This window comes from Dendronephthya gigantea, unplaced genomic scaffold (genome assembly GCF_004324835.1).
Source record: "Dendronephthya gigantea isolate DGI-Jeju-01 unplaced genomic scaffold, DenGig_1.0 000052F, whole genome shotgun sequence".
NCBI lineage: Eukaryota > Metazoa > Cnidaria > Anthozoa > Malacalcyonacea > Nephtheidae > Dendronephthya > Dendronephthya gigantea.
This window is the reverse complement of record NW_021163062.1, coordinates 971,877-998,402: the sequence shown is the minus strand read 5'-3', so window position 1 is coordinate 998,402 and position 26,526 is coordinate 971,877. Positions and strand designations below refer to the sequence as shown.

Genomic DNA, 26,526 nt, shown 5'->3' with positions numbered 1-26,526 from the left:
AGGTTAGTTCAAATTCACTTATAGATGTCAACATGTGATTGGTTAGATTAACATATGATATTCTTGCATGCTTTTATATATGTTTGGACAATAGTGTTTTATGTATTTTATCTTTTACTTTTCTGGAGGTTGCACTTATATGAATTAAACATTATTACTTATAACGGGATTCGGTATTCGATTTATCAATTACCAAAATTTTAATAGTTGTAAACTACAGTAAGAGACCTTAATGACATGTAAAGAGCTCTGTTTATAGAAAAAAGCAAAAAGAGAAGGCGTAAGTTTGAGCACACATGAGTGCATAAAGTCGTGAGAAAATGAGTCGTCAGGTACACATGGCCAGAGTACTGAAAGAAATGTGAATACTGAGTTTGCAACACCTCAAATGTTATACAAACAGATGATCCTAGGTCAACCTTAGAAACCGGTACGTCGCGATTGGAAGAGGGAAAGAAAAAGGCGGACAAAACGATATAGGCGGGTTGTATAGTCTTATATTACATTAAATGTTTTAGAGAAATATTTTGGTCTAAAAAAGGACAAATTGACTCGAGACGGAACTCTTGACGGCGTTTGTAACAACTGTACTTGCTCGCGAACCAGCTGTACTATCAGATACTTCTCTTTTTTTACTATTTATTAATTTTTTTTGCTTAATTCTTATCGCTTATCACTTACGCCAAAACCAAAACTCGAATAAAAGACGTTGCCCATTTTTGGTTGAAAGGTAAGGATCTAATTTTCAGACGTTACATATATCAACACATATTTTAGCTATCCATTTTAAGAGGATAATATTGAAATTATAGTTCATGCCAGGCTATAATGAGGCTGATAAGTGATAATAATTTGTGGCATTACGTGACGTAATGGTTTGAAAAAGAATGCAACAAAAAAGGAACTTTTAAAAATTTCAAATGACAAGCATGTGAAGCACTCGCGGGACTTGATCAAGCAGGTCACGAGTACCATATATACTGTACCCGGACGGAACCATTGTGGACAAGCTTAAGGAAACTAATGAAAAATTTGTACTGCATAGATACAAATCTAGTGTGGTAAACCATATGATAGAATATTGTTCTTTTTTATGTCCAGCTATCGACTATGCCAGAGCGACTTTGCGGAGTTGTCAACATGTGATTGGTCACATTGTTATATGATATTCTTTTATATTGCTTTTATATATGTTTGGACAATAGTGTTTTATGTTATTCTATATTTTACTTTACTGGAGGTTGCACTTATATGAATTAAACATGATTAGCTACTTAAAATGGGATTCCCCGGTATTGGATTTACTACCATAATCTTAATAGTTGTAAACTACAGTAAAAGACCTTAATGACATGTAACAGAGCCCTGTTTGAAAACTATCTGAGACGATTTTACAAAAATGCTTAAAAATTGTCCCTATTCACCCCGGTACAGTATCCTGATGCGAATATTTTCGACACAATTTACGAAAGCGCGCAATTTTGAAATGCTTTTTTGTATGGAATGTAAACATTAATTAATAGGTAGTGCGACGGTTTTTGATGACTGCAGTGTTATTAAATGTCCTTTGCTTAAGAAAAACTTATAATAGCTTTAAGTAGTTGTTAAAATGACCAAATATGTAGCCCTGAGGTAGAGTGAGATTAACAATACAGTACATTACAGCACAATGCACTACAATGACAGAACAATGACAGTACAATGACAGTACAGCACAATACAAATCAACATACAGCAGAAAAATAAATTAAAGAGCTTTCAGAAGAGCAGACAAAATGTTTTAGACATTGCCATGTGACCTATCAGAAGAGAAGCAAAAATCTTGTACCTCACTTTCCTTTTGGCCTGAGTGACATCTACAGTGTTTTTTGCTGTTGCAACCAGGAATAGCAAAATCCAATATAGGCAATAGATTTACGGTTCAAGAATGTGCTTCTAAAATTAAACAATGATATACATGTATGATAAATAGATGTATTTACTACAACCATGTGTAATATCATTTAAAGAGTTACCATAATCTACATTATAACATGATAATACATCTATCACCCATAGGTGCATGGGTTTAACTCAAGAATATTACATAGCGAAACACTTGGTGGTCAACTTCACACATATTGTTGAATTATGCCTTGTGGAAATGAGCAAGTTTTGTTAAATTGCACATAACATCTACTCAACATTAGGTCAAAACCTACAATGAATATTTAACTTAATTTGATAAATATATTTCTATCTGGAGTTGACCACCAAGTGCTAAACCTGTCATTCGGCTGAAACCCAGCTAGAGATGCCTTTTACGTTTACTCCACATATATATGCTTAATATTTATCAACTAGATCCTACAATTAGTGCCACATTTGTGGCAGAGCCAAAGTGACATACATATATGCACCTTGATGCCTAAACCAATATTACATGGTAAAATGTTTAGTCACCTTTAGAAAATAAGCAAACAGGCAGCTGGCCCTTGAAACATTTAAATTTAGGGCAAATTGTATTGTTTTTACAGCAGATTCAGGCAATTTTTGCTGAAGTCAGCATAAAGCTAGGCAATTTGTACTAATAGGTCAGGTAGTTTTTGCTAAAATAATTTGCCTGAGCCCTAAATTTTTAACATGTCCATCTACGACTTGATATTATAACTGCACATTAGGTTAAATAACCCAGAAAACATTTGACAGAGAAGGTTACATCATATAAGCTCAAAGGTAAATCAAAAACAATTATGTAACAAAGCTGCTATACAATACCAAATAACATACCTTCTCAATATGAAGTTCTACAGGAACAAACAAAAAAGCCATTCTGCAAAACATCAAAGACACAATTAACATACACAGATGCCATGCAAGATATATAGCATGGAAACAAATGATAATACAGAATTAACAAATTAATAAATTAATTTTGGTGGACTGGCTCTTGCACTAAAGATCTAGTAAATGACTGCTATTTCAAGCAGTCATTATACCACATTTGATAATAACATGTTTGAAGCTTTAACCTTTTAAAGCAGGTAGTCTGGTAAATATACCATGATTTTACACACACAAAAAATGTATAAGCCATATGAAAAAAATAGCAGTGGCACTGGTTTAATACAAAGCTTTGTGGTAAATTTTCATGAGTTGCAGGCTAACATGTTATACAGGGTGTTTCTAGTTCACATATGAAGCTCCTGGGCCTCACAATTTTCATGGTCATATTTCTCCGAAGCCTGCCTCTGTAACATCACTGCAGCCATGGTTCCAGATGGGATCCCTCAAAATTTACCTTCCCCTCCTCCCAGAAAGTGTCAGAGAAAAGCTGGTGTAGAGGATTTAATTTTGGTGAAAATTGTTGGTTATGTATCAAATTAATATTGAACATACTCCATACAAATATATATTTATATATACCTGATTTAGCAACCTTACTCAATTGAGTCAATTAAACTGTACGTACATACTATCAAAAATATTACTCAAAATATACTGAAGGAACTTACCGTTTAAAAGAGTCAGAAAGGAAGGTAATATATGAAAATATGACAATATATATTCCCCACATGACTTTGTAGGCCGTGAAGGCGCAAACGTTGTGTTTGTAGTTTCGGTGATAGTTATTCAATTCGTTTTTGCTATACATAAATAGCAAGTAAATAAAATAGCAATTCAAGTGTCGTAAAATATTGCATATTTAGTTCGCCTTAGAACACCAGTCGCTCTTGTAAATACAGCATCCAGCCTAATATTCGATGCGGCATGACCATTGACCAGTGAAGCAAACGGGTGAAACAGGCACAGCCGACCTTTCTGCCACGGCGAAGACCCCCCGGTAGTGTCGCAGCTCCTCGGAAGAATGATTTTCATTGGCTGAACTTTACAATACATTTCTGTTTCAACCAATAGCATACCTTCGTTCTTTAGAAAGCATGGAAAAGCATTATCCAATCGGACGAAAGCTTCCGAGAGCCAAAACATCGGAGATTTTTTATTAGCGCATAGTTCATATCTAAGGGAGGGGTGGCAACGTCAATAAACCACTTCTGCCATTTTTAGCATTTTGACAGTCCATGTGTCTTTGTACTGCCGGAACTAAAAATAGCGGTTCACACAATAATGAAACTAAATACAGCTAGTATGGCGCAGCAGAAAATTCTAAAGAACAACAAACTAAATTTAGATTCAAAGTGTATATGTAGTCTACATTGTAGACTGTATCATCGTCCATAGCATCGGTTTTAGTATCGTCACAAGTTCTGTTGACATTCAATACAGACATTCGAAGGCCTGTCTCATCTTCTAAATTTGGGTGTTGATCAGCGAATTTAGAGGTCTCGATATCCAGTCCTTAGAAACACGGTGTTTTAACGGATGTGATTTATGCGCTACTTGTGTCCCACCCATCCCCACACGAGAGAAGCGTAACAAAAGAACCACATGACCGGGGTCTTCGCCGGAGCGTGGGCTGTGGAGCGTATGCAGAAGAGCCTGGTCCTGATTCTTTTGTTACGCTTCTCTCGTGTGGGGATGGGTGGGACACAAGTAGCGCATAAATCCCATCAGTTAAAACACCGTGTTTCTAAGGACTGAGTGCGCATGCTCGGCAACTGCCTGAAATTGAAAGTATAAACAATTGTCAATTCTGCAATTTATCTTGAGTGCGTAAAAATTAAATCGCTATATAAATGACGATATTGTAAAGACAATTATTATCGAAAATGTTGAAGTTTACCAAGAAATCCAAACATTTTGAACATTTCAGTTTCAGACACTCTTAGCTCACTCGAACTATTGTAAAAATAAACCCACAGCAAGTATATAATTCTATGTATAACATCAAAATCTATTCATGCCGTGTTGTATGCTTTTCTGAGGGGGAAAGTGTTTTGGAAATCTGTAATTACCATAGTTACCATGAGAAAAACACCCGTTGGTGAATAATGGCAGATTTATATGAAGAGAGAAACTGACCAAATAGTTATTACACTTGAAAACATGGACGCAAAAGATAAAATGTTTAAGGTTGTTCAAAGCCTTTGTTCCGTTAACCCGGCTCTCTCTCGATGCAGTAATATAAATTTCATCATTACAAGACTTCCCAATCTTGCAGTTGACATTATGCAAAATCGTGTTTTGAACCCTGCATTTTATTACGTACATCACGTTTTAGGTGTCGTTTGTCACTAACCTCTCTAAGCAGTCAGATGTTAGATTTTATAGGCAAATTTACGGTTCACTTTTTTATACATTCCATATCATTGTAATATATAATAATTCAGTGTCGTAATTTGCACAAATTAAAAGCTATAGTGGAAATAATCACACATATATTTATTTATTTATTTAATTATTATTATTAGCTATTATTATTATTATTATTATTATTATTATTATTATTATTATTATTGGGTTAGTATACGTTCTTACTGGCAATAGCTTGCAAAGTTCGGTTGTAGCTATATTTCAATCACATTTTGAATATTTAAATCCTATTTAACTCAGAAATACACGACTCTGTTTGGCCAACCCTGCCCTTAACTACAGTTAAAAGTTAACTAGTCTTTTATACAACTGGCCCCTGGAGTAATTTGTCTCCGTAAAAATAAAATGCTAACTTACAATTAACTGAGAAACGAATGTGTTTCTGTATTGAAATAAATAAATATAGTTCTCGAAGTTCTGACGTTATATGAAATAAATGAAATGTAATTCAGTTCGCGTTGGTCATATTCGGCTAATTTTCTCCCAGTACAGACGGCTCAGTTTTTTCAGCGGTCTTCGCATAAGAAATTAAAGGTTTTTCGTCTTACACACTGCTAGTCTTTTATACAACTGGCCCCTGGTAAATAACCTAATCACTTCACCTGCAATACGCTCTTTTCGTACCGTGACGGCATGGGCGTCAATCGAACGTTAATTGAGGTGGACCATATTCATATTATTCTGTTATGTCAAGCTGATTTCTATTGAAAGTGAAAAGAAATTAGCAATGCAGGCATCGCAAAATATATGAATATGGTCCCTCTTAATTAACGCTCGATTGACGCCAATTCGTGACAGTAAAGTATTGTTCTAGCTCTAACCATCTAGAATTGTGAATCTAATTTTGTTCATGCAAAAGCTGTTTCACAGCCCAATTTCGACCATTAGATATAGAAATTTGGGATCTTTTTTCTAAATGACATGGTTCACGATCATAATATAGATGCATGGTTTTTGCGATCATATGTCAGGGTAAATCTTCGTATGCATTTTCAGGATTACCATCTTTGTTCGATGAAGCATTTGCATTGAGGTTACCAAAACGACAATCCTGGGGCTGTTCATAATCTCCTGGTGTTAAACTTTGATACTGGTTTTCATCGTTGGGATCTCGCTTGGAAATATCCAGCTCGGCATAGTCGGGTTTTTCAAGGCGAGTGTCGGGTTTGGTGATAGCTTCCCCCGACTTCTGTCCCCCGACCTCTTCATAGTCGTCCTTATCTTCGTCCTCCTCTGACTGTTTTTGATAACCAACATTAACCAAGCTCTGATACTGCTTGTCATCATCGGGATCTCTTTCTGTACTCTTCAGCGAAGCATATTCTGATTCTTTGCCGGGAGCGTCGCGAGTTTCATTAGTCAAACTTTGATACAGATTTTCATCATCTCGTTTAGAATTGTCTAGTGATGCGTATGTTGGTTCTTTGGATATTTCGTAGCGATTCGCGGATTCAGGAATACGTGGGGACTCTGCATCTGGTTCCGTTACATCTTTCAAGTGTGGCTCATAAGCACGATTTTTTATGGTACGTGTGTCCTCCGTGTCTTTCACCTTTTGTTTTCTTCGATAAAGGTAGTAAACAACAACGAACACGACAAGCAAGACAACCACGCCAACAATAACGCCAACAATGACGCCGGTATTGTCACTACTCTCGGCAGTTGATGATCCTTGTTTGGATGATTCTTGTCAAGTACAGGAAAATAGAATAAAAATTGTTAGTTACGTATATATTCAGCTGATTTAATATCATCACGTCATCAGGCAGCTTGACAAAACTGAGTTTTCATGCACCTGGGGCCGGTTGTATAAAACTATTCAGTAACTACACGTTGCGTAGTTAAAACCTAGTTAACTCAGAAATACACGACTCTGATTGGCTACAAGTTAACTAGTCTTTTATACAACTGGCCCCTGGAGTAATTTGTCTCCCTAAAAATAAAATGCTAACTTACAATTAACTGAGAAACGAATGTGCTTCTGTATTGAAATAAATAGATATAGTTTCTGACTCGAAGTTCAGACGTAAAAAGCGCATCACATTGAAGGTTCAACCTGATTAGTCTTTCATTATATGCAGTTTCACCTCGCCTAGCCGGGATAAATCGGACCTTAGATGGGGCGAAGGAGTGTGATCTATTGCAATGTTATATAGTCTGTAAATATAGGGTTTGACTCCCCCCCCCCGCGCAGTTACGATAGTCACACTCTACGCCCCTGTTTAGCTCTCTTGCATTACAGCATGTGCCTTCAAATTTATGCTTTTGGATAATGGAGCAAGAAATAGAGTTACAATACCTTTACAGTTAGTTCCGTTTCCCTCATATCCAGGTTGACATTTACAAAGATATGAACCATCGGTGTTATTACAAATCGCATTAGAGTCGCATAGATTTTTTGCGCCACATTCGTTGATATCTGCGAAATACAGCAATAAAGTTCACTGGAATATTTTTAATGCATACTGTAGAAATGACATTTAGTATGAATATTGAATACTTTTTCCATGGCAATTAGTGTTCATATTGTAAATTTTCATTATTAACGTCGTTTTGGAAGTACATTTCAAAAACGATTTAAAAGCTTCAGTGTATGAGTTCTGGAATCGAGTTAGAGTTTGCCCTGAATCGAATCGTTTGCCCCACATTGTTGGAGAAGTATGGTTTTTAGTACATAAGATTTAGGCCAAAATAACATCAGCTGGTATTGTATGGTCTGGTATTGTATGGTATAGTACGGTACGGTACGGTTTGCTACTTACCTCTGCAATTTGTTCTCTCTCTCCAATAACCAGTTTTACAACGACAAACGTATGAATCATTGATTCTTACACATGTTTCTTTTGCACCACATGGGGAATTCGTACAATTAATGACTTCTGAAATGATAGAAATGTATAGGTTGGATATATTTTGACTTGCTGTAAATCCGCAAACACAACAATTCAGGACTGCCTGGTAAAATACGTTTTTTGGCATAGTATCTATAAACAGATCGACTTTGTCTTTGCGGTCTCTTGAATTGACGTCTGTCGAAGTGGGAAACAGTGATAAAGGTCAGAAATGCATGACTATAATACTTACGGCCCTGTTAAACGGTGCAACTTGCAATGCAATTCTACTTTTAAGAGTTGGGAATTTCAACTATACGAAACTTTTATGTTTATCACACTCCATGTACGTTCCTTACACTTACATTTTTAATACTCTGCACAAATTTACGTCACTTAAAAGTAGATTACATTGCAATTTGCAAGAAAAATTGCACCGTGTAACATGGCCTTTAAATAAATTGAAATGTATATAAATAGCTAAGACCAGCATGCCTGTGCATATTATCCCATTTCCTTTATATCCAGGTTGACATTCACAAAGATATGAACCATTAGTGTTTGTACAGTTTGCATTAGAATCACATGTGGCGTTTTCGCAGTAATTGACAGCTGAAAAGTAGAAAACATTGATAAAGATGAGCGAACCATGACTTGAACATAGGCCCAGGCTATGCGTCGCATTTCGTTCGCGTCGAATGCAATCATAATGCAATTCACAAACCATAGATAATCAGATAATGAGATGATAAACCTCATTAAGATTCATTATTATCTCATTATTAAATTGCTCCAATAGCATTCGACGCAACCAAAATGTGACGTATTAACCTCGGCTTTATGGCGATTTTCCACTATGCGGAATTTTTTGACCAAATTAAATTTTTCGTCTGCATTATATTCTTTTTTTGAATTGTGAGAATTCGACCGTAGCGGATTCCTTTCACCGGTCCCATGCCCAAGTGAAAAGAAAATCGATCGAAAAATTTCGTTCGATAAAAAGAATTCGCCTAGTGGAACACCGCCTTTCGGTCCGTTTCAGTCTTTCAGACATTGAACTTTTTCATGTGCCGAATCGAATGCAAATGAACTTAAACAAAGACTTTAGCTCATTAACATTACGTTTGGCACATGAAAAGTTCGACGTCTGAAACAGGCCTTATATAAATAGCTAAGACTAGCATGCCTGTGCAGTTGATTCCACTTCCTTCATATCCAGGTTGACATTTGCAAAGATATGAACCATTAGTGTTTGTACAGTTTGCATTAGAACCACATGGAAAGCTTTTACATTCATTCACGTCTGTTGAAGTGTGGAAGTAAGAAAATATTATAAAGATCGGCGAACCATGATTAGAAAACTAGTACTTAGGCCTACGTTGTATCTCGCATTTTGGTCGCGTCAAATGCAATTCAAGATAATGAAATGATAAACCTCATTAAGCTTCATTATCATCTAATTATCTACTGTTTGAATTGCATTCGACGCGCAAAAAATGCGACGTTTAACCAAGGCCTTTATAGGGCCACTGACCTACATTAGACCCGTTTCTGACTTCGAACTTTAATCATGCCGAATCGAGTGCAAATGAACTTAAACAAAGCCTTTTGCTCATTAACATTAGTTTCCGCACATGAAAAGTTCGACGTCTGAAACAGGCCTTGGTATAACTTGGTATAAACTTAAAATATAAATAGCTAAGACTGGCATACCTGTGCAGTTGGTTCCATTTCCTTCATATCCAGGTTTACATTGGCAAAGATATGAACCATTAGTGTTTGCACAGTTTGCGTTAAAACCACATGGGAAGCTTTTACATTCATTGACATCTGAAGAAGTAGGAAACATCGATAAAGATCCGAGAACCATGACTAGAGCACTTAGTAAACTACAAATATAATTCCCAAGCCGGTACTTCGGGCGAGGGTACTAATTCCGCCCGGAGATTTTAATTACGCCCGGGATTGCAAATGCTAAATGAAAGTTGTCCGCCATTATGTCATGAGCGTTGGGCGTTTTTCTAAGTTATGCGCATGCGTGAGTTTACGACGGGTTAAAACTGGTAACTACAATCATAGACAAATTTGCTGGGACAAACATGGAATGAAGAAATTATCAGTGACAAATATTTACATATCCCTCATAAAACTGACCCCCTCCCCCCGAAACAATGTTGATGAACACTTGAATTGTTATGGCGATTATTGCGATACTATTCCCAACAACATTGCAAAAGGCCTAGGGAGCGGGGAATACGACTACACATGCGAAAAAATTATTGACAGACCGAAAGTTCAGCCATTATAAATAGCGTCCGCGTGTTTTTTGTCTAGGATTGTAGCAAACATTTACAAACGTGCGATTGGCCAAATTAAATTTAGGTTCACGTCAGCATAACTGATATTTTAAATTATAAAACTTCTTTTAATTAGTATTTTTTATTTGCATGGTCTTAAAAATATACGAAAAATTGACCCGTAAAATTGATTAAAATATAATATAAAAGATGCCTTCGAATCGAAAATGAATCTGAATAAAAAATAATTGATAAAAAATAATAATCGAAAGTGAATCTGTTTAAAAAATAATTGAAATTTTGCTAAAAATTGTAGTATTTAAAACTATTCGTAGCACAACTATGATTATAGCCGAATTCAGTGATACCTCGAGAGTCGACTTTATAATTGTACTTGACATAGGATTTTACTTTTACGACTTCGATCATTCAGCAGAAACGAGTATTATAGAATTTCAGTGATGGAAATATATGTTTATTGCTTCAGGTGAGGGGACTTTGCAAGCATGTATTTCTAGTAGTTAAAACTGACATGCCTGTGCAGTGTCTCCCATTTCCTTCATAACCAGTTTGACATTTGCAAAGATATGAATCATCGGTGTTTGTACAGTTTGCATTAGCGCTACATGGGGAGCTTGCGCAGTTATCTGCAAATGAAGGAAAAAAACTTTGAGAGCGTGTATTTTGACAAGATAAACGTTCATTGGGTAGAAAAAATCTCCGCAGATTAGGTGAATTAGAAGCGAGAATAGGCGAATAACTTTTTCTAATGCTTTTATGATAGTCAATTTCAATAGTCAATTGTGAAATATGAACTATGCATGCCAAAACTCTAACATTCCAGCGATCGAGGCTATATAGCATTAAGTTATGGGAGGCTCTTTTTGAGTGTAAGATTACCAAACAGCCATTTTTTAGAAGGAAAGTAAGATATTCTCAGAATAAAACTCGTTTCACGAAGATAATTAATTTCTTTAGAAGAACTCTAGTTAGATTTGAATTAACCAGAACAAGGTCAATTGCCTACCTAACAGAAAAATCCTGGTTAGGATAATACATAGAAATAATCATACAATTCACAGAATTATTAATTCATAGAAATAATACTCAATTATCCCTAAGGGATAATTCAAACACTCGCCTGAGTATAAATACGTTAATTTCACCAGGAAAAAGAATAAATATGTGTTGTGGGCAATTGGCCAAGTTTTTCGTTGAATGTAACTATTGTGTAAAATTATTGAACTTTTCGCTTTTTATTTACCTGAAGGAATGTATCCACATCCACTTCCTGAGTTTTCCGGATCTTTCCTTTTCACCCGAATTTGCTTTACTGGTTGTTCAAGAAGTGCGACTAACTTGTCGCTTGATTTGTCTTCTTGTTCAAGAAACCTTTTCAGATCTATTGATACGAGCCAAACAATGTTTAGAAAGTTAAAGAAGACTGATTACCAAATAGCTAATACGATGTAAAAATGGTTCTGAACGGGGCTAGCGTCCTTAAAAGAACTTTACATACATTGTATAAATCCTCCTTTTTCTTCTGATATAATTATGAAATTACATTTAATTACATTATTTATAGATCATGAAATATTTCGCTGAATCATCGGATGTTTCATAAAGAATGCCTGGGCCGGTGCCCAAAGTCAAAACTATTTCATAAACATGCTGAACACACTCAACAAAGTGCCCTGTCGCATGAGTACTACATCCACCCGTACTTGGGATCCGTGCCTATTTAATTTTCAAACGTCATGTTCAACTTAGGCGCGAGGGAAAGTGACGGGCACCAATGCGGTCGTCTTTAGTTTCTATCGGGCGACCGAAACCGCAGGGTTAAGTTATTTTTGCACATGAACGGTATAATTTTCGCACTATCTCGTTTTTAGGCCTAAACTGCATGAAGCAGCTAATATACGTAGAAAACAAGAGAACTTGCAATGCCATATTGATATTGTTGACCTTACTTATGATTTTCTGTTGCTCCCATGTTTGTTCCATCTCGACGTTTTCATCCGAATCCATTGCAGTGGTTTGGTAAAATACATCTCCTATACAAGAAGTTGGTTATTCGCATTTTCTACTTGAAAAAAGACGATCCAATATCAAATTCCATCAAAAAGGACGGGTATAATGAGCGTGAAAGGTTGTATGAATTATGAAATTCGTCTGAGGGATTCATGTTGTATATGGGCATGCAGCCAATCAACAAAATGCAATGCCGAGTATCGCTTTTTGAACAACGGACTATACATACACTGACCCTTCCGGGTCACCAGATTACTGAAAGAAGAATCCAAACATTGTTGTAGTCAACCCTTTGTTTCTTTGTTTAAAACAAAGAAAACAACGATTATGGTAATAATATTTGGCTAATTTGGCAACGCTGCATTCCTTACGTCGAAAATGGATTGGGTCTTGCAAATAAAAAACATAGAGAGTCACGAATACCACAAAAGGAAGCCCCCCCCCCAATTATCGTGCTGGCTACGCCTTCCAGTGTCATTTTTAGCTGCAAGCTTTGCTTTTGACTTAAATTATATAGTTTACGGAATAATTAATATAACACTTCGCAACGACCTCAAATATCGCTTGTATAAATCAAACTTCAATAACTGAATAAGCAAACACCGCAGAAATTGTGAAGCTTTAACCCGAAACTCTAATCACGGGAATGCGTGGTTACTACACAGAAGCAAGAATGCCTGACAGTTCTGATCCAACACTAAAATTAATGTTTCTCTGTGTTTTTGAGGCTTCAAATCGCTATATCAAAGAGTAAACTATTGAAAACTATTCAGTTTTTGAATACGCTTTCTGCAATCTTTTGAGTTTTGACAGCTCATCATATACATCTGACCGCTGTGAAATGGCCATTTTGAGTATACACAAGATTATTAAGTCAGACGATTCGTTTTTACCGTGTGCAAGCATCAAAAATCTTCTGTGCAAGTCATATTTTGTTGAGCATGTATAACTCTTCTTGCTCACCAAACTTCTAAGGTTAAATGATTAAGAATTGCTCATTCGGTGTCGAATAAGCAGCTGTGGATGGAAGGACTTTCTTGCAACAATGATAATTATTTCCGTTTATGAACCGATGCAAGGCCAAGATGAGAAGTAAAATTCCATAAACCGATTGCGAAACCCGTGCCTACGCATGACATGGAAACGAGGTTTACTGTGCATGAAACGATCCGCCGAGTTATACCCCGCTGTTCGCGTATGCTTAACACGTATTTCCTGTAACTTTTAGCTTAGTTCCATCGTTCTTACAACAGTTATCAGATTAGAGGGTTTTCCATTTTCAATTGAAGCATTTTTGTGGTCACAGCATGATTATAGCTTTTATTGTAGTATTTTGTGGATAAAAAGTCTTTGTATCAGAGAACATAAAAACATCTCGATCTTTCAAATATAATTTATCTAGCAAAACCAGAAATTTGATTATACAGTACTTAGATCTGTACCTCTAGTCCAAGGCTGTGTGATATAGTCATGCTATATATACTTGCATTAGTTTCACATAAATTGATTACTTAACCCCTACTTATATACAGGAACTAAAATTAGTGGCTAACAGAGCAGGAACTAAAGAACTTAATTTGAGGGGGTGTATATTCATATATTCGTCTGATGTCTGATTGATTTATTTGGAAAGCAATCATAACGACGAAGCATGAAGTCATTTTGAGATATTGAAATAATTATGTCTTTCTGAAACTAAACAAGCAAATGGTATCGTTGGGAGGACTACAAGACTGCCAGGATCTTGTTATGCACTCATTTCAATTTTCAGTACCTCAAAGTCATATCGCAGCCTATTTAATCTCGTCTAAGCGGATTCATACATACATACCTACATAATACTTTATTTAAAGACGCTAGCCTGATCAGCATTGCTGTTTTTCATGAGGGGGGTATATACAAATAAATGATTACGTAGAAGCGGTAGAACATACTGTACAATGATAACAAACAGATTATACAACGAACAAGCAATAGGCAAAGAACGATATGACAATGAGGACAGGTCAGCTTCACTTCAAAATAGATTTTATTATCCACCTTAATGATTGAATAGAATCGGCAGTTTTTGCCTCAAAAAGTTGATTATTCCAATGGAAAACTCCATTGTATTTGAAAATTCTTTTCGGAAATTCTTTCGTAGGTTTTGGTAATATTAAATCCGTTTTACGATTTCGAAGATCATAGCCATAGAGGGAATCGCCCTCATAGCATCGCCGAAATAAATGTTTTAAATTTAGAGCAGTAAGATCACTAATTATTTTATACATGCATGTAAATCGATTTGATATTATTACGTCTCACGTCTAGAGACTCCCAACTTAAGAAAATCATCAGATCGAATATGAAAAGTAGACTTAATTATAACTGCCAAATACGTTGAAATCAATTGGTTTCACTTACCTACAGTCAATGTTATTAAACAGCATAGAAACAACTTATTTGCCTTGAGAATCATCGCTCTTACTTCTATAAATAATATAAATGGTATAAATACTGAAGCTCATTTAGTTAGCGCCAGGCACTGGCAGTGTGATTCATACCTCACATGAATTAATCGTCGAAAGATGATAGAATATTAAATTGCATTTCTTGCTTTCTCCCTGTTGGGTGCAGAAATGACTGTTGTTTGTCTCTTTCAAAGGCCAAATTACTTTCAAAATATTAAATATACTTTTCCCATATGACGTTAAGAGAGTTTCGACGGTTAGCATTTAGATAACAGAACAAATGCCGTTCAAATCGTAAAAATCAAAGGAAATTGCCAAAACTGTCAGCTATTTTCCGTAAATTGTCGTAAATTTTTAAAAGTTAACTTCTCTGAGTATACATCACTTGATCTTACTAACCTACGAAGATTGAGCTCATGATCAACACCGTTGACACTATTATTAATCCATGCAGTAAACCTGGGGCCGGTTGTATCAAGCCCGTTTAGCTTAAACGGTGGATAAGTCAAAATTAAATAACACTCTTACATCTCCCTTGAATGAGTGAACTTGAATATTATGCATTAAATATGTAGTTGTAAACAGTATCTTAAAGTTTGTATTAAGGTTAAAAACATTTAGTTAGCTTGTTGAATAAAAAGATAGACTCGCTTTCTATTTTGAACTTATCCACCGTTTAAGCTAAACGTGCTTGGTACAACCGGCCCCTGATGCAAACTAGAACCGTACCATGAACATACAGAGGTATACACAGAAACACTCTTTCTGGTCGATCACGTAATAAATTAACTATTCCAATGAGAGCTCTGGAGATTCATTAATTCTGGCTTCCTTGTGGACAGTTGCTTTATCCAGTGTATTATTAGATCAGCGGCATGCACATTTGAACAATGGCAAGCATCAACTAATGAAGATTTATGTTGCTCATTATTATTGAAAAATTATGTTAAAATGCCCATGCAGATCGCAGAAACGCCTATATTCTACAGTAGCAAATTAATTATAAGTTCAAAAATGTGAGAGCTAAGGCCACATAGAATCCATATTTGGGTAATGTATAGAATTAACTTGACATAGTTTCTAAAAATACTTAAAAATTAACAAAGGGCACTGAAACACCACCGTAAAAGAGCACGTAGTATTTTTGAAGGTGAATATGTTTTTGGAATGTAAATGACACAGGAAGTAAAAAACTGGCCTTAAGTTGAGATAACAGGGAGCCGCTTTTCTCGGTTTTACGTGCTAGTGCAAGTTGCCTTACATTGACGCAAATAAAGACATCACGGCATTATGCAAGATAAAATGAAAATAAGTCAAAGTTCATAATAAGTCAATTTCACCGGCTTAATGGCATCAAAATTTTGAACTGTTAAACCATACTATTTAAATATTATGCTGTAAATTGTGCGGAAAATTATGCAGAAAATTTGTGCTCGGTAAAGCCGTGCTAGCTCAGGTAAACAGATACTTTGAAGTTTGTCTGGTCTCCTGATAATAATTTTCCCGCCATTCTTCCATTTACTTAAGTTCAATGACAACTCGAATGTTAGTAGCAGAAAATCCAATTATAATTACAATATAACGTATTTTGAGCATCGTAAATTTTCCCGGTAGTCAAATGTTGATGTATTGCACTTCGCTGTCTTCAGTTGATTGCAGATAACTGAGGCAAAACACGTAGGAGAAATAAAAAGCAGCTTAGGATATTACATGTGTCAATTTGATTCAATACTAACATTAAACAGACGGAAGCTATAGTAGGCGCGATGGACACATATTACAACCAGGAAAGTGAAATTTTTCAGTTAAACTGGTTTGCTATGATTTTCTAAGTAAACTAAGTAGACTAAAAGTGAAATAAAAAAAACACTTACCTTTTCTAAATCGTTTCATAGGAGTCTATCGGGAGTATCGAGAAGCGAAAGATCGGCCTACTCAATTTAAATCAGTGTTATTAAATTTTCATATAGTGATAAAGTTATACCCTGCCGATAAGGAATTTTTATTCTTTACGTTACTGGTAACCATGGAAAATTGTTGGCATGGGGTGAATTGGTAAAATTTAGTCGTTTGCATATCAATGGAATGAAACATTTTTGCCAATTTAGGATGTTGACGATTAGTATTCATAAGAAAGAAAGATCCTGCCGTGAGTGGAAAATTACTGCAGCACAATTTTAAACTGAGAATACCTGAAATAATAGTGATTATGAATTTCAAAAAAAATCGGTCCCAAAACTTTTATCCACTCACTGAAAATAATATTTGAAATTATGGTATTTCGTAATGTTATTAATTAATTAAGAATAATAATTCTTATTGTTTATCCAGACCTCTTTCTATTGATTACATTAGAGCTTTCGATAAATTAATCACCGGCAAACCCAGAACAAGGGGTACATTATATAACAACACGAAAACTAACAAATAAAACCGTATAAAACTTACAGAAATACAAGTACAAATCAAAACTTAGGTTTGGAAAAAGTAAATTATACGGAAATTCGACTATCATAAATAAATCTTAGGCCGTGGTGTAATGCTACACTCAAACTCCAATTGTTCAAAGACACTGCTTGCACACCCAAGTGAAGTTCAAATCTTCGTCTGTATTGAAAAAGCTCGTTCACACTCATTGAGTGTAACTGTTGTCATTACTGATGAATAAGAAAGTTATTTCTTCATCAATGCATGGAATAATTGACGGTAAACATTAAAAATCAAGCTATTGTTTGACTGAAAATACCGCAATGGAAAAGTTATGAGAAGATTGAGATCTCCCACTCAATGAGTTTGAGTGTGAGTGAGCGTTTAAAATACAGACGTTTGAATAAAGTGTGAGTGAGAGACATACGTCCCTTGAGCTACACCTAGTTAAGTTATGCCCAAAGAATTGAGTTAATACGTTCACGGCAATCAGGTATATTATAATCCGCAATAATCGTTAGTCTGGTTTAATCATATAGGCGGCAGCCCAGAAACGTTTTCGATCGTTCTCGTGGCGCGCGCGTGCCGCGATTCTACTCCGTCTATTATTATCAGGTTTTATATCATGTAAGCGCCGGGCGGGCGGGGATATTTTGCGGATAGAAATTTAGAAAAAAAAGCGAGAGACGAAGGGCCATAGTAACATGTCGAAAATCGGGAATCCAAAGAATCCTTAGTTCAAGGTAATTTCTCACGCAAGCTGGGTTAATTTTGGACTTGCTGGCTAAAAATATTATGGAAATACGGCAAACAAAGAAAGGAATCGATGTACGTAATTATTATTCAGACGAAAATTTTGTTTTTGTTTTTGTTGTTTTTTTTTGTCTCCCAAGAGTTGTGGTACACAGCTCGAAATCTAAATTTCCGATGCACGATTTGATTTCGCTCGAATGATACGGAAATTCATCCAAGAGAAAAAAATAAACCGTTCTTTTGATGCTGTTCGATTAATTGGGGTAAGAATATATTTAATACATATAGATTCAGGTCCTACTTTAATAATATCGCTGCTATTTCGCCGTTTAAGAAGATGTGGTCGTGTATGGGCGCCTTGACACGTCACAGTTTGCACAGGGTTGAAGATTTTATAAGCGCGAATACCAAAGTGTAAGACAAAATGAACGTATCATGCGGTTTATTTACATTTGTGAACATGTCAATGGAACTTGTATACTTTGTGCGATGTGCTTCTGTACTTTGTACGAACTTCTATACTTCTATACTTTCTATACTTTGTATGATGTGCTTCTGAATGTCGCGATCGAACAACATTAGGTTCGCAAGGCATCTAAATGAGTATGAACTGTATATGTTCAGAAGCTTTATATTGAGGATTGGCACGTGCGCGGCACGCCGGAGTTAACGCCAGAACAGGCGTCTTGTTTAAGTTCAAAGAGTGCCAAGATCTGCCAGTCAACCACGTCCAACATGACATCTTTTATGTTCCGATTTGTTTCGAATGACATTCAGCAGGAATTTGATCTGTATATAACATGAATTAGAAACGGTATTTTTGGGCGTAGGTTGTGGCGGTATACAGGGTGTCCCAAAAAAACCGAAAATTATTGAAATCACCCATAACAATGCAATCGTTAGAGTTTGAATGCCTAAGCACTCTGTTGGGACCCACAGGTGTATAAATGTTTACCATGCTCATTTTTATGCATGCATACTCATTTTTATGCATGCATACATATATGTATGATGCATTAAAATTTGCTTGTTCGCAAGAATGATATATACTAACAATATTTACAATTTACAAATATGGATAATGTGCATCTCAAGGACCATGACCTTCGACATGTCCCCTTTCTCTAGCAACACAAAGCATTTAGCATTTTATAAGTTGCATTAAATCCCCACGGGCTGAAATTCGTGACACGGCATTCAAATTTTAACAATGAGTGATTTCAATAGTTTTCGGTTTTTTTGGGACACCCTGTAGTTCGACAGCAAGCACCGAGAAATCTGCGACAAACATTGTCGATATAGTGATAGCGATGTGGATATTCTCAATGTATCGTTTTCTGAAAGGTGTATGTGAAGATGTATAGATTGATATTTATGTGTAGAATGTTTAAATTTCTGCTATAATCTCTCTAAAGTTAAAAGACAGCAAAACAAGGGAACAATAAGACGCTATAGTGGCTACTTTTTTATTTATGTAGTAAAAATTATAGCTATTTACATTGTGAATGGCCTTTGGGATAAAATGATAATGTTTATCTTTCAAATGGTGGCTTCAATGTTTCATGCAGACTGATGGATCTTATCTGAAGTATTTGGAATAGCTTACCAGAGCAAAATTCGTACTAAGCAGATACAATAATATTGAGGGTAAATCAATTATGATTTTTGGCACTTAACTCGATGCAGGTAAATTCTAAAGGTTTGAAGAGTCGAGTGGAATTATACACACTTCAAATTCAAGCCAGAAATAGTTGATGGAAAAATGAGTCAACTGTAGGTCCTCCGGCAGGAATCGAACCTACGCTTTTGCGATGCCGGTACAGTGCTCTTGTCAATGCTGTGGCAATATGGTATATTCAAGCTTTGGTAAGATAGCTTCGACCCTCATAACATGAACGAGGACGAACGAATATGCAAGTATGCTAATGTTTTTGGACCAGGAACTGGTCCCCACACGCTGCTAATCTTGTTGTTGTTGTTGTTGTTGTTGTTAGGGGGTGACGCTCTTTAAAAAAGCCTAAGGCTCCGTCAATTCGCATCAGATCGCAATTAAACTTCGCACAACTATCCTTAGCGATATTCCCCATCGATTGACGGAGTTATAATTTTGATTTTTTGATTTTAAAGAAATTTAGAAGCAACTAAAAATTGTAGCGTAGTAATCCGTATAGATTATATTCAATATTAATATGCATAACTGAAGCAAGTTCAAATGGCTAAGGCTCCGTCATTTCGCACCAGATCGTGATAAAACTTCACACAACTATCTTAAAGGTTATTCTCTATCGACTTACGGAGTTAAATTGTTTGTGCTTGTATTCTTCAGAAGATTTGCAAGCCATGTCAGATTGTGGCGGGAGGGAAATTTTAATATTAGACAGATTTAGATTGAGGACGCGGACGTCAAGAGGACGTTGAATGGCGTAATATGGCGCGAAAATATGGCGTTGTGTTTATAGCGACGTCGTTTTCGTGATTTTCAGGACGGCAAAAGCAAGTTTTCACGTCGTGCCTAGGACGTCAAGTTTTTTTGTTTATTTTGTTCCTGAAAAATAGTACGTAAAGGAATAAAAGTCATAATTTATTCTTTGTTACAAATTACTGTCCTTGTTGATTTCGTATATTATGCAGATCAAGCTGATTTAATTTGCATAATTTACTTGGCAAAATTTGTTTCCGGTTTTGCAGTGGTTTCGGTATTTGGTTATATAAACAAACATATATACAGTCACAGTGTAAACTCAAAAACATAAACCACGAATTCGCTTAATGCCGTAATTTTTGGGCATACGGTTTTACTTTTGTTTTCAGAGATAGTTTTCATAGTTTTTATATATCGCTTTTCATATTATTTTAGTATTAAACATCGATTTAGTGTACTAGTACCTTCTTAATTTGCTGTAATTTAGTAATTACTATACAAAGATATAAACTAAAGATAACTGTGATTTTTTACAGCTAATTCTCTTGCTATGGAAGACAAGGAAGGTGACTGCCCAAAAAAAGGTAACTAAAAATCCGACCTGCAAAATTATTAAAATTATTACGAAGTTGTTGGTATCAATGGTATGATGTCTGACTAGAGTACAATGCTATTATATTGCTAGTATTGTGACTAAATATTTTACTAGGTGCAGTATGGTTTGGTCAAAAGCAAAAGACCTTGAATTGCTGAAAGAGGTTGCCGCAGAGGGTGTTCTTGTCCACAAGCAGAGGTCGAGGGAACGGGGAATGCAGTGGCAAAAGGTGGCTGACAACATGAGTGCTATGGGTCAAGATGTCACATCAAGGGCAGTACGAGACCACTATAAGATGATATCAAAAAAATATCGAGCTAGAATGGCCAGAGAAGAGAGATCAACAGGTGAAGGTGGTGCTGAGCTGACTGAAGACGAAATGTTGCTGGAAGAATTGATTGATATGGCAGACGACACTGATCGGTTGATGGAAAATGAGACAGAGGCTAAAAATCAAAGGATTGAGAATGAAAAAGAACAAGCATTGGAAATAAGGAAGAGAGCGATGGAGAGGGTCGGGCAAACAAGAAAAAGGTTGGGAGAAACAAGTGAAAGTGGTGCAGCAACACAAAAGAGAAGAAAATCAGGGGAGATGATGGAATGGTTACAAGAAAGGATAGAGTTGGAGAAAGAAGAAAAAAGGGTGAAGGAGGCTGAGAAAAGAGAACATACGGAAGCACAGAGGATGCAACATTTGGAAATTCTGCAAGTGATGCAGCAAACACAACAGCAATTTGGAATGCAGATGAAGCTTTCAGAACAATACCTTCAGCAGCAAATGCAGCAACAACAACAGCAGCAACAACAACAACAGCAAGAATTTAAATTTATGCAACAACAAATGATGGCTATGATGCAACAACAGCAACAGCAAACACAAATTTTGGGAAAACTGTTTGAAAAAAAGTTTTAATTACATAACATTGAGGTATTATAATATGTAATTATTTACAACACAAGTTTTAAATTGTGAATTAAGTCAATTATTTTGAACAGTTTCAAAAACAGGTTTACAACTTTATTTAAAGGTCAAACTCTTCATGCTAATTAATTAATGTGTAATATTTTGTCTATATCTGTCTATGTCTATGTCATAATCTGCCCAGAAATAACATTTCCTTTACCAAAATTGTTGAAAAGGGGGGGGGGTAAAATTTTTGATATTACTTTTGATCTGAGTCACTGAAATATTTTTGGCAGAGTATAGAATGATTTGCCAATAAATTTGTCATTTTGGTGACAGGTCAGCCAATATCAGAGGGATGTCACTCTTCTCAACTATTCCCTCCCAAAGCTACAGCCATGAGACATTGTTAGTGAAATATCACCAAAAATATTCATAAATTGTTGGTGGTTGCAGCTGAAATGTTTGAGAGACAATATTCTCATACAGACAGGTATGGGCATTCTGGAGTAATGCAGAGGCACAATAGATCTTTCCGATTGCACTTAAATGTACTTTCATCTGCCTTTTAAAATCCACAAAGCTAAAATATTTCGTGATGTTACCAAACATCCACTCTACCTAGACTCTCACAGCACTCATAGCTTTGTTAAACTCCCTCTTTTCAGGTGTAAGCTCCCTATTTCTAAATGGTGCTTGCAAATGTATCCCCAATGGGTAGGCTGGATCACCATAAAGACAGAGTGGTTGGTTGTTGTAGAAGGCAACCTCCCTTAAAGAAGCTAGCAGCTGTGACTCACGAACATTGTACTATCATGTCTTTTACCTTCATAAGGCCCAGCAAGATTAGCAATAAGACCATTCGGCAGTACAACACTCTGAAATTTAATCGAATGCACCCTCTTGTGACCATTGTACACTTCTCTCTGGTAGTATTTTGGACGAGCTATTGGGCGAACTGTGCCATCAATAAATCCAAAGCAGTTTTCCAATGGGGCACCCTTGTCATGTACTGCATCAGCACAAGTCTGTAGCAGCTCTTGTGACAAAAAAGGTTGATTCCAACTCTCCAGGCGGTGATGGTTTGCATCATAGACCAATTCTAGAACCTTATTAAATATGAGGCATATCTCGGATGGGTTTCTACCAAAACGAATAGCCATGTCGGAATACCTGCATGGGTAAGCTAGTCGTTTAAGAAAGATGCATAGTCCTTCTCTACCAGAGCATGTAGTTCCTTGCTGGCAAGTGATCTTGTCAGGAATTCTGAGCAAACGCTGTAACAAGGCCATGTGTGACTTGACAAATCTCAGCTCAATCTTGCATTCTTCATCATCCCAAGAATCCAGATCAAATGATTCAAATTTCCAGTATGGAAATAATGGTTTGGATAAATTATATTCAAACAGCAAAATAAATTCGGTATTAGAAATATGCTGCTTTTCTCTGGCAAGCATTAAAGCATTGCGAACAGATTGTAAGCCACCAAGGGCCATCACAAACTATTTGCACAGCTATTGGCATAAACTATTTCGTATAAAAAACAGCTAAAACCATAAAACATCACGACAGCATCACGAAATTTGAGTACACTACAGACATTCAACGGCAAATTTATTTCAAAATCAATTATGTGTATTGTGAACAATCACAAAGGATAATCATTAAAACAAAATATTAAAGCTACAAGTTCACTTCAGCTATTTTAGTCACAATCTAGGCACATTGTATAAAATAAACTTTATACGATTTAACTTGTTCATAAATTTAAAACATTGTCAATATTTGGTTGTGGTTTTTACCATGTCTGTTTTGCATTAACATCCAATTTTCCCATCAAATTTGTCGGAAAAAATCATGAAAAATTAGGTGAGTCTGGGCCTGTGAAAGGAATCTTTTTCATTTTACTGCATTTGTAATCTAATACGCTTTAAACGTCTTCTTGACGTCCTGATTACACAATCTAAATCTGTTTTGGTACTCGACACGACGGCGTTCTCGACCCAGACCTTTGCGCGCAATTTCACGTCCTCTTGACGTCCGCGTCCTCAATCTAAATCTGTCTATTATTAATATTCATATACTGTGAGTTCAAGCCAGAAGGTCGTGTATTTTCTTTGTTTTGTCCCAATATATATTCATGACTATACAGGGTGTCCCAAAAAAAATGAAAACTATTGAAGTCACTCATTGTTAAAATTTGAATGCCGTGTTCACGAGTTTCGGCCCGTGGGGATTTAATGCAACTTATAAAATGCTAAATGCTTTGTGTTGCTAGAGAAAGGGACATGTCGAAGGTCATGGTCCTTGAGATGCACATTTAAATATTGTTATCCATATTTGTAAATTCTAAATATTGTTAGCTAATAAATATCATTTTTCCGAACAAGCAAATTTTACTGCATCATATGCATGCATAAAAATGAGTATGGCGGTAAACATTTATACACCTGTGGGTCCCAACAGAGTGCTTAGGCATTCAAACTCTAACAATTACATTGTTATGGGTGATTTCAATAGTTTTCGTTTTTTTTGGGACACCCTGTAGTATGACCATTGCGTTAAGGCCGGCGCACACTAGTGTCCCAAAAAAAACGAAAACTATTGAAATCACCCATAACAATGTAATTGTTAGAGTTTGAATGCCTAAGCACTCTGTTGGGATCCACAGGTGTGTAAATGTTTGCATGCCATAAGCATTTTTATGCATGCATATGATGCAGTAAAATTTGCTCGTACGCGAAAATGATATTTAATTACAATATTTAAATGTGCATCTCAATCACCATTACCTTCGACATGTCCCCTCTCTGTAGCAACACAAAGCATTTACTATTTTACTGAGTTGCATTAATTGAATTTTAGCCCCACGGGCTAAAATTCGCGAACGCGGCATTCAAATTTTAACAATGAGTGATTTCAATAGTTTTCGTTTTTTTTGGGACACCCTGTAGAGCTATGTACTTAGCAAAAAGTCATTTGTGGCCATTAGCGTAAGCCAGTTGCTCTCGTGTGCGGGCGACTTTTCCAGTGACTTTCGTCCGTGCCAAAAGTCGCCGGTAAAGTCGCCCGTACACGAGAGCAACTGCCTTACGCTGATGGCCACGAATGACTTTTTGCTAAGCACATAGCTCTAGTGTGCGCCGGCCTTTAAATGCGTTTCTCTCTAGGGCATTACTTATTTTTTATTTATTTGTATAGGCTTTGCCCAGCATACATATACATAAAAAACGACTATAATGACAGTGGCACGGTGCACGCAACGCTACCTTCTCGCCAGCTACAGCGGCATAGATTAGGACATAGATGTGCAACTCAGTACATCTTAAGTGTCTTTGTATTGAAAGCAGATGAGAAAATGTAGAAAAACGACAATTTTAACATAACTGTTCGCAAGATTGCCTAGGTTCATAGATATTTATCCTGGAGATAAAGATTGAATCTATATACTTCACCAGTTCCTGGTCCAATAGTACGATCGTACTTGTTATTGAAAGCTGACTGGTTTGCATATTTAAACATGTACGAATCAACGAAAGCGACGAACGAATGAACGACAAGAGTCGCTCGCTTGTACTGATCATGCATGTCTTTAATGAAAATCTATTTGAGAGTAACAGATTTTTTTATACCACAATAACATCGCGACATAGATATTTATTAACGCATGATTATAAATTTATTATTAACGCATTATTAAAGTATACGCTTGGTTATACTTGATTATAATTATTTTATTTTCAATTAAATTTCTTTATAAACTAATTATTCATACATAAAAAACCTGTTAGTTTGCTTCCAGACATCAACAACTGCATGAGTCATACCTAACCAAAGTCAATGTCAATGTATGCCCCCCCCCCCTCCAATTTGCTCGTTCGAATGCGTGATTCATGTTCGTTGTTGTTTTTAAACACTGTACAGTAAAGACCTTAGAGTGACGTGTATACAAGCAAGGCCAAAACGTTTACTTTCGTTCTTCGCATTCGGATTTTCTCACGCCATTTAGTTGTTAGTAACGAAAACTAAAGACGTCGAGAAGACTGGTGGACGTTTCGATCTAACCGCAATAGCAGGTAGACATGTAAATATCCATCAGGTTAAAGAAAAATGAATATTTACAAATTCTCCACCAGTATAGATTCATTCAGTTAGAAATGAAACATCATATTACATACTGTCTGAGCAACAGTCACCGTAGCATCAGTATACATTCAACATCAACTTCAGACTAAAACCAATCACCAGAGTTCTCCATATTTGAAAACGGCATCAGGTACAGTTTTAAACAGATATTCATTATTTTTAATCAGAAAACAACTCTCATCTAGCACTCAGTAAAAAAGTGCAAATAAAAGAAGACGTTATCCAGAAAAAATCAAATACGTGCATGCAGTCCTTGGATTCGTCGTATTTTATTACTTTTGTCTTTCAATGTCTTGTTCGAATAACATGTTCACGAGTATATTCAATGGAGTGTATAATATATTAATATGTATTTATAATTTCAATTTTTTCGTCGTTTTTCGTCGTTTATTTATGTATCTAAATCAGTTATAGAGA

At 36.1% G+C, this 26,526-nt stretch overlaps 2 protein-coding genes across 2 annotated transcripts in view; both read right to left on the bottom strand.

Annotated features, from left to right (window-relative positions):
* LOC114528934 overlaps positions 1 to 1,862 on the bottom strand; it is a 56,988-nt gene extending 55,126 nt beyond the window's left edge. Inside the window, exon 1 of the mRNA XM_028550644.1 lies at positions 1,829 to 1,862. The gene's annotated coding sequence lies outside the window, so the exon portion shown is untranslated. The remainder of the gene's footprint in view (positions 1 to 1,828) is intronic.
* A 4,076-nt stretch (positions 1,863 to 5,938) lies between these two features.
* On the bottom strand, positions 5,939 to 16,822 carry LOC114528933 (delta-like protein A). The gene is made up of 11 exons (XM_028550642.1): positions 16,737 to 16,822; positions 14,816 to 14,881; positions 12,352 to 12,435; positions 11,646 to 11,783; positions 10,918 to 11,028; positions 9,798 to 9,914; positions 9,271 to 9,387; positions 8,580 to 8,696; positions 8,016 to 8,132; positions 7,553 to 7,672; positions 5,939 to 6,939 (listed from the first exon to the last, which is right to left on the bottom strand). The coding sequence occupies exons 1-11, from the start codon at positions 16,753 to 16,755 to the stop codon at positions 6,221 to 6,223; spliced, it is 1,725 nt and encodes a 574-aa protein (XP_028406443.1). The 5' UTR covers positions 16,756 to 16,822; the 3' UTR covers positions 5,939 to 6,220.
* Between the last annotated feature and the right edge of the window lie 9,704 nt (positions 16,823 to 26,526).

Excerpts from the sequence above, each read along its gene's own strand:
- LOC114528933 (XM_028550642.1), bottom strand. Across the intron at positions 8,133-8,579 it reads AAATGGGATAATATGCACAG|AAGTCATTAATTGTACGAAT; the intron begins GCATGCTGGTCT and ends CTATCATTTCAG. Across the intron at positions 7,673-8,015 it reads AGAGAGAACAAATTGCAGAG|ATATCAACGAATGTGGCGCA; the intron begins GTAAGTAGCAAA and ends TGTATTTCGCAG.